Source organism: Chaetodon auriga, chromosome 18, assembly GCF_051107435.1.
Source record: "Chaetodon auriga isolate fChaAug3 chromosome 18, fChaAug3.hap1, whole genome shotgun sequence".
NCBI classification, from domain to species: domain Eukaryota; kingdom Metazoa; phylum Chordata; class Actinopteri; order Chaetodontiformes; family Chaetodontidae; genus Chaetodon; species Chaetodon auriga.
The window spans coordinates 11,433,073-11,442,613 of record NC_135091.1 but is presented as its reverse complement, the minus strand read 5'-3'; the positions used below and the strand labels follow the sequence as shown (position 1 = coordinate 11,442,613).

General features: G+C 41.1%; 1 protein-coding gene across 1 annotated transcript in view; it reads right to left on the bottom strand.

Moving 5' to 3' along the window:
- Positions 1-2,537: 2,537 nt before the first annotated feature.
- nkain2 (sodium/potassium transporting ATPase interacting 2) overlaps positions 2,538-9,541 on the bottom strand; it is a 79,981-nt gene continuing 72,977 nt past the window's right edge. The window contains exon 7 of the mRNA XM_076755627.1: positions 2,538-7,182. Coding sequence (XP_076611742.1) covers positions 7,173-7,182 — 10 coding nt within the window. The 3' untranslated portion in view covers positions 2,538-7,172. The remainder of the gene's footprint in view (positions 7,183-9,541) is intronic.

Here is a 9,541-nt window from a genome sequence, read left to right as displayed (position 1 = left end):
ACCGGCCGAAGTGGGCAGACTGAATCGAGTTTCCAGAACACCAGGGTAGTGATGGGAATAATGGTTCTGTGAAGGGAGCCGGAACTTATGGCTGCTCTCCATGTCAGGCTCTTTTTTTTCTACTGTGTGAGGGTTGTTAGAATATAAAGGGTAAGATTTGGATCAGATTTAAACTTAGACATCCAGACAATTTAATTTAATTTTGCATGTCTGGACTAGGTTTAGCAGCTCTAAATTACTCATATTGCTGCTATAGCACCAGTTATATGAGAACTGGAAAGTCTTTCTTCATTATTTCCTTCTTCTTCTTCTTCTTCCTCCTCTGAACAGGTGGTTCATCCAAACACCTGCCTGGTATTTTTTTTTTTTTTTTTTTTTTTTGAAGTGCCCGCCCTTTTCCAAACAGTTTCCAAGGATGAGTTCTCAGATAGTTCAGATGGTGTAACAAAACATCTGGTGTGTCAGGTTATGAAATTTGGTCACAACTATAAGAAGTACAACTCGGTTCCCTTCGTCCGTACCAAAGAACCAGATCATTCAGGAGTGTAACATCACTGGGCCAACTCCAAGGCCCCCGCTAGCTCTAACTGACATTTTGTTTGGCAGTATCACCTGAAATTACAACCCTGACTCCAAAAAGTTGGGATGCTGTGTAAATAAAAACAAAATTCAATCCTTTGCAAACTGTGTTTAACAATATTAAATCAAGGTCCACGTACTTGCTTTCAACCACTTCTCAAGTTCGCACAGTTGTCACAGAGATGGCTCAGCTGTCATCACATGACCAGGCATGAGCCGAGGCATGACATCTGCATGACAACTGAGCAAACTCGATGGAGGCCGTGAGGTGTGATTTAAAGCTCTTGAGAAAGATGGTAAGTGGACTTTGAGTGAGGATTGTTTTGTTAATCTACTATTTCTGAGGTGAAGAATGTAGAAATCCATGTTTAGATCATGAAATGCACCGCAGACATTTTGGCCTGTCATAGCAGGAAAAGCCCAGGTGAAACAAATGCGGTTAGCTCAGTTCCATCAAGTGTCCCAGTGAGCCATACCAGTGACCCAGTATACACAGGAACAGGCGCTTGGAGCCAGCACACTTAAAAGAATGCAGTGTTTTAATCTATTACACTTGTGAATTTCCTGTTATGACAAGACGAAATATGAAAAAGGTCTTGCAGAAGTTGGGCTTTAGTTTCAGAATGCAGCTCTGGTCACAGTCACAGGGCCTGATAATGGCTGCTTCACACAGCCATCCTTATAAAGTACATACTATATATAGTGGTATACTTAAGAGGGGCGAAACCTTTCAGCCATGTGTGCACATCTGCCCTGCCACTGACCTCGAGCAAAGCACTGTCAGCTGAAATAGTCATCTACTAGAAAAAAATGTAATTGAAGCGCTTGTTATGTCACTATTATATCATTATTAGTGGAAGTAGTGATGTTGTGATTGCAGGCTGGTTCCAGGCTACATATAGTTCTCGAAAGCTTGTAGATGTATTACACACACACAATTCTCATCTTCACAAAATCACCCCTTTAACCAGAATTAATTACATTTCAACAGAGAAAGTGACACTTAAACGCATAAGATTAGAAGTAATTTGAATGGACACATTTTTAGTTCAACACTGTTGGCACAACTTTCAAATAAACCTAACTGGGGCGCCTGTAAAATGGGTTGTTAGCTCTGTTACAATTCCTCATTAATGCCACAGGGCGTAAGCCACGGCGTAATTAGTTTGCTTGTCCTGGCTGTGCCCAATTGGTTTTAGTGGAGAATGCCAACAATGTTAAAAAGCCTTAACAAGTGCAAGTCTCTGCTTATTACATAGAGCCAGTAAACCCATCAGACATTTTCTGGAGTGTAGCTGTTCCACATTAAACAGGTCAAGAAGTGTGGATGCTCTGCAGGCTACAAATAAATATTTTAAGTACTTCCAACCTTGACCACTTATTCTATCTTGAGCTCAGTCTAATGCATCTGCACAAAGAGGGCTTTTCTTTCACAGTCAAGAGGTGTTTATTGTTAATTGAGTAGATGTTTCATGTTTTACTTAAACACCATTATTCTCAGGGATTCAAACACCAAATCTACCTTTGATGAGAATGTAAGAATACCGCCCACTCTACTCCTCTGACTGATTACCGGTATGTTTCTGAGGCAAATGAACAATAGTGCTTCCTAGAAATGACTGTGCATGTGTGTGTGCAAGTTAACGAGATACGGATGCACTCGCTGACTGGTCAGGAAGTGTGAACTGAACTGAAAGAGAAAGTGATCAGGGTTTTTGAATGCTGTCCTTTCCTGTCTTTTAGAGTCCTGGTTCACTTCCTTCCAGTCATTTTAGGAAGTTGATTTTTCTTCAGAACTGACATACTGGAAACAAGAAAGACCCCCTCAACCCCCAAAGACACAACTCACACTATGAATACTTTGTCTTACACATACGTAATGTAGCAGATGTAAATAATTTGAGATCAGGAATGTACGAAAAATGTCTGAAAGGTGTCAGAGAACAGAGGACACGATAAAGACTTTCCGTCTACTTTATTCCCAAATGTCTAGTTTATGTACAGTCAGTCACGTGTGGGAAAACCATCATGAAGAGAGAAGGAGTTAAACCAACGCAGATGGTTCGAGTCAGTGGTGAACATTAACAGATCAACCCAGAGCCACAGAGAAAGCTTGAATATTACAGTTTTCACTGGGAATTAGTGATGTTTCTGTATTGATGTACAGACACTGAATAGTTATGTAATGTTTCAAGATTATGTCTTATTGCACTTCCTAAACGCTCCTCTAACACAGCCCAGTGTCTTTTAAATTAACGTTAATTTAAAGGAAATTAACTTTGAAAGAATTAGACAACTTACGCTAACACATTTGTTGTCTACTACTCATAAGGAAGCTGAGCCGAGCTGTGGAGTACCTCAGGGTTCTATCCTGGGTCCTACGCTTTTCTCTTGCATGATATTCCTACTGGATCATGTAATCTAATTATTGACATGATATTTTTTGGCTATTAACATCTGTTTTTCCTCATTAAACTAACTGTACAAGCAACAGTGACAATACTTACAAGACCCTGAAAACATATTTTCTCTATCAGCTTCTTTAATAAGTGATGGGATTCTACATGAACTCAAAAATTTCAGTCGGTCATATTTTTCATTCCTGTAGTGGATGTTGCTCAGATGGCAAGAGGTGACATCATATGCTTCTGTGCACCAATCAAGATTCCAGTTTTCAGCAGCTAGTTTCAGTAAAATCTGAAGATGCTGCATTTCACTCATCAAATGCAAAATTTCTTTTTAGATTTTGTGAAAATGTGTCCAAACACAGGATATATGTCTTTCCCTGTTATTCACACATTTCCTCAGTGCTGTATCAGACATGTTATTATTAACTGTGTACTCTTGTCACAACTGTGACGCTTTAAAAGTTAGATTTCAGGACAGATTGAGAGACAATGGCTTGACTGAATGTTTATTGGCACCAATCAACAAAATAACAGCTGCTTCTGCAAATGTTCACCTCTCTCTGTACAGATGTGCATTCTTAGATCTACAGACAAAAGCTCTATTGACCGTTCCAAAGTCTAACTGTGATCGAGCAACAGTGAAGATAAAGATCCACCACAAACTGTGTCGATTCTGTCTTCGCTGTTACTTTAAAGTACGTTATTACTGTTGTTATTGCTGTTTATTGAACAATCTGCGATGAGCTCTTCAATTTCCTTCTCCTGTTCAATTTGGGTTCAAGTTGTGGCTTTGCAGCTTCTGGGTTAAGTGTCGTTCAGTTCACCATGACACAGAAAAGTACAGTGTGCTGCAGTACAAAGTCTAACACACACACACACACACACACACACACGCACGCACACGCATGCACACGCACGCGCACACACACACACACACACACACACACACACACACACACACACACACACACACACACTTGAGTCACATTATATATCTGAAATCCTTTCAGATTTTGTGAATAATTGCTTCAGTCTGGTGTTATAGGTGGCTGTTGGGTCGGTCAGCTAATATTGAATTGGTCGACTCCATTCAGGACAAATAAATTAGCAAATAAATTCACTTTCAGCTCAAATAGTGTCATTTGCTAATGACACGAGCAACTATCTTTTTCAATTAAGCGCCTAAATAATGGATATGTGACCCCTTCCCCAGAATTAGCCCCTGATGTGAATTCTGAAACAGAAACACTTTATCTGCAGTCATTTTATTTATTAAAAATGCATGTGTGGTGTTGTTGATAATTCAAATCTAAATGAATATGTAAAGTTAATTATGTGCTGAGGTGAAAGTGAATTCCAAACCCTGACAGAGTGGTTAATGAAAGAATTACAGACTATAGTGCAACTAATTCTCTTTCCTCCCATCCTCCTCTGACTCCCTCATTTCAAATACGCTGTACAGTTAGAAGAAATAAAACATAGTAGTCCCACTTGTACACAACATCATACATTAGTAGTCAACTAGAAAAAACAGTAAACACGGCCACATGTGATTAAAAAACGTCTAGAAGTTCAAAGTTACATTTCATCGTTTTACATTGCAGTAGCTATTTTACTCCTTTACTCGGCAGACATTTCAGACTGTGTTATTTATAGAAAAATCACAAAGTTCACATTTAGGATTCTTTGAAGAGAGTTGAGGAGCATTCGACAAACCAAACAGTTCCCAGTTTAAGTAGCTAGTTAGTCACACGCAGCATGAGATTAAATACGCAACAGTTTGGAAACAACTCATGCAAACACACAAAATGTTGTTTCTGTCCTCCAGAGTGTCAGCGGAGCCTCGCGGGGCAGCGACTCTGAACATAACCCACAGAGATTTGTTACAAAACATGAACTGCTGAAGATAACTGGCAGACGGGGGGGAGGAAGGTGGACTTTGAGATCAGTTTGTAGAGGAGACATAGTCTGTTAGTCCGTCCTAATGTCAAGAGAAGCCAGTGTTTGCACCCAGAAGTGTTCCTTGGTCGACAGAGAAGGCCTCAAACATTTGGTCCAGTGATCGCAACACAAATGCAACACGTTCAGTCACATTTCCAGGAGGAATCGGTTGATTATTATTATTATTATTTTTTTTTTGGAGCAGAATAAAAGAGGAAACCTGCTGGCCTGCTGGAATGCAAATGTGAAAATTCTTTTTGATTTGTAATATTCTCGCTATTTTTTCTTTCAGGTGAACCCAAGAAAAGTGAACCTGAGACCCATTATGTTTGGTCCCAGTCTGTGGCCTTCAGAAACCAGGCTCTACAGATATCCAGGCGGTGAAAGAGTTGGCACTTTCAACATAAAAATTCGAGTCGTGAGGCGTGTGTGTGGGCGTGTGCTGGGGTGAGAGCCTGCTAAGTCTCTGTCATATCTCTGGTGTAATGTTTGTCCTCGTTAGTCTGCAGGCGAGGGCCAACGTGAAGAGTCAGCCTCTGTCCTTAAATAATCAGTTAATCTAACTCTTCTCTGTTCTGTTCCCACATGGTGACGACAGCCATTTTTTTATGATTAAAAAAAAAAGAAAAGAAGCCAATCCATGATGAGATTCAGGCCATTCTGACTGTGATTGTCGTGTCTGTAAAGGGTGTGTCTTTTCTCTTTACGTAACTGTAGCCTGTGGAAGATTTCTTTGCTGCTCTTGAACTACTTCTGACATTAGGAAGAAGTGGATGCTGCAGATCCGGCTGCTTTTGCAGCTACTGGGCTTCCAGCTTTTTTTTTTTCTCTATATATTTCTTCTACAGCTACAAAAGGACTGAGGTGGAAGGGAAACTGTTGACTGACCTCAATCCCTCTTCAGTGGTAGCTTTCTTTGTCATGTTATTTACCTCTACCGGTCTGTCTTGGATGGAAGACAAAATATTTTGACAGGAAGAGACTAAAAGACACATCTGGAACAAGTGTTCCTTGTGTTTTAATATGGCAGAAAACACCCCATGGCCTTCGGGATACTGCAGCTAAAAAAATGTCCGTCATCTCTCTTGAGTCTCCTGCCTGTCTCTCAGTCTGTCTGCCTGTCTATCCACCTGTTGCATCTGTCTGTCAGGCATTCAGTCTTCCTGTCCTGGCAGACTGAATTTCTATTGTAAACATTAAGATTCACATTAGTAGTAAAAAGTTAAATGGTTATGTTGAGTGTGTGCGTGTGTGTGTGTGCGTGCGTGCATGCATGTGTGAATTCACATATGCATTGCTCAATGCCTGTGTGTGTGAATGTGTGTTTCCTGTACACATGCACATATGAAATGAGAGTATGTTACACATACACATCTACACATCGCGCTGTTATTTAACATTCAACGTTTCTGATGAAACAGCAGAATAAAATGTGTGGCATGTGCTCGTGCTTGAGTCCAAACCATGACCTCCATCACTGTTTTGTCCCCCAATGCACCAAAAAGTAATCTTAGAAAAAAGATGTCTAACATTCCTGTATCGGTAGTCTGGTTAGTAGATGCTTGATGGCTGGAAGTCCAGTGTCTAATCTATCAGGCACAGTGACCAAAAACTTCCAGAGACGGTTAAACAGGCTCTGTTGCTTACATAAGGACGCGCCTCTGGGTTTTTTGAACCTCTTTGGTCAGGCATATCTGCACTTGAGAGCTGTTACATACCACAACACTTGACACAGCGACTGATTTCCGCTTGAAGAAACAGGGTTCGACTTGAACGCGTCTCTGACAGAACTCCACGAGTTCTTCTTGGAAGCCTGAAGAAACGCGTCAGTAATTCGACAATGATTCATCACCTCTTTGTTTTCCTTCACAATGCAGATACCCAACAAGAGGAAGCAAGTCACTGGCTCTTGACTGCATCCCTCAGAGACAAAGAAAAAAAAAAAAAGAATGCAGTTGATACTAGAGCTGCCTGGATTGGTGTGGCACACATGTCCTGCAGTTACGGTGCTCCACCACACGAGGCCAGTGTTTCACCAGGAACAGACCTAACTCTGTGACAAACAGACAGGCAGACCAAGGAAGCAATCGGACTGGGGGTTTGTAGGCTGAAACGTGTCTTCCGTATCCTGTCTACTTGTCTGTGTCTTGGTTGTTGTTTCTTAAAAGACAGTTGGAGTAGTAAAAGCAGGACGTTTAAGCGGTGGCGATTGGTAAGGCAGCGGTCCGGAAGTAGCTCCTGGGTTTACTTTGACCTGTGTGAAGAGGAGAGGAGGGTGTTACACAAAATAATGACAGTCAGTCACGAAGAGAGGCAGCAGAATTGCCTCAGAACAAGCGCAGTATATGTGACACTGTCCTACTGTGAAAAAATGTTTTAAGCAACTTTAAAGCTACTTGAGAAAGTTGAGGAATAATTGAGAGGAGTTGAGATGAAGAGGTTTATGATGAGATGCTTAGCAGTGCATTTGCTCAGTATCGTCCTTGATAAAGTGTTTCACACTTGATGAGGACATCAGAGGCACTGCTTTTTTTTTTTTTTTTTTGGTAACAGATAATGATTCTCAAGAGACAGCTTAACATTTGCATGAGTATACTGGTTTTGATACTTTCACCCAAAATATTGAAATGAGTGAATTTATTACTTTAAAGCTGTTTACTGCTACAGCCTTACTTGGTCTGGTATGACCAGTATCTTACGGTCGCTAATGTTAGCAAACTCTCACGCTGCTGAATTAGCTTCCCAGACTGTATGACTCTTCTCCACTTGTGCTACGATTACAATAGCAAAGCATTTTAGCAAAATGCTAAAGAGAAGTAGTAATCATAGTCTTTGCAGTGTAGCATTTAGCTACACATTAGCACGGCTCTGACATACTTTTACTAAATACACTTCTTAGATGAAATTTCCTGCTGTTGCACTGATACCAATCTGCACCTCACTTCAGCACACTGGATTCCTGAAGATAATTTTGTAATAATTTTCTCCATCAAGTGCAACCAGGAGCTTAATCATGAGTTTGTAATGACAGATGCAGAGATGAAACATCAGTCGTGGGAATAATGAATGAAGATGTTTACAGTCAGAACCTGATATTTTGGCTCTGTGTTGTTATTTTTTTTTTATTTTTCTGTGTTTGGGATTACGCTTAACTCTCTTACTCTCATTTGAATTCACATGGAGAAACACAAGCTTTTGGAGGTCAACAATAAGTTGATCTAAGAGGATTTTCTTCTGCAAAGAACTGCACATTTCTACAAAATACTGGAGGCGGTAATTGTTGTTGTTATTTGTGTGTGTGTGTGTGTGTGTGTGTGTGTGTGTGTGTGTGTGGGTGGTTGAGTGTGTGTCTTGCCAGGGACGAAGAGCATTCCACTGGGACGGTACAGCTGATGCTTTTTTTATTGGTCCCTCTGGCCAGAGCCAATAAACACCAAAGTGAAGGGACAACAGCTGGGGAACAATGATAGCATATTGATGATGTTTGTGTGTGTGTGCATATACGTGTGTGTGTGTGTGTGTGAGTTCCTATATGTGTGCGTACATTAATGTGCAAGCACAAGATGTCTATCAGCACATTTTCCGTGTGTTTGCTTGCGTGTGCGGTGTTTGAGCGTGTGTGTGTGCTCGTCTGTGTGTGGGTGCAATCATCTGTGCGTGCATAGATATGTGTATTCACGCTCCGGCTCTTGTGCGGGAGTGCGTGTTTGTGTTAGCAGCCATTATCTTGGGGGTTGGTGATTTATGATCTGTGTTATGACTTCCACAAGGGACATATAAAACTACAGAATGGCCCTTTATTGCCTTTCTTCTTTGTTTAGTCCTACGTTTCATCCATCACTCTGTGTTTCTTTTCTTTCCCCGTCGCTCTCTCTCTCTCTCTCGCTCCCTCTCTCACTCGACCTATTGGTCTCTCGCCCATCTTCACCTCAATTTCTCTTTCTCGATCTCTCTGTCTGTCGTATCTCTCTCTAATTCGCTTTGGCTCTTTTCTCTAATAAAAACAGATATTGATCACCTGTCTGCTGCACATCGGTGGAATCACCATTATTGTGTATTGTTGTTTGCTACAATAGTGTAGCTTTAGCTTTCCATGGGACAGAGTGAGACAGCGAGATTGATGCAGGGTTGTCTAAGCCTGGACTCAGACTCATTTTGTGTTATCCTATTGGCTCGCCGGCCAAAGAATAGCTGAAGGTCTCCACGAAACTGTAATCTATGGTTTCATATATAAACCAGAAACTAGCCTGTGGAGACATGAAATAACAGCTTCCAAAACAACAAAACCATTTTCATAGCACATCAGCAATTCTCAGGAGGATGCCCTCTTTAGTATATGTGAGTAAAAGACCTAATTATGAAGCACAGCTTCAGCAAGAATGACATCAAGGATGCAGCAGCTTTCATCACATACCCCACCTTTATTTGCCACCGCGAGAGGGGAGTGATGAAAGCCCTACAACAGCGATAACTGATGAGACCTTGGGCTGATAAATGATAAGCCCTTATGCTGATACAGCGAGAATGTGCTTATATCATCCTCACTGCAGAACTCAAGATATCAAACACTGATGAAAGTTAGTCGCCTGAGGAGGGGGTTGGCCTGAGGATCT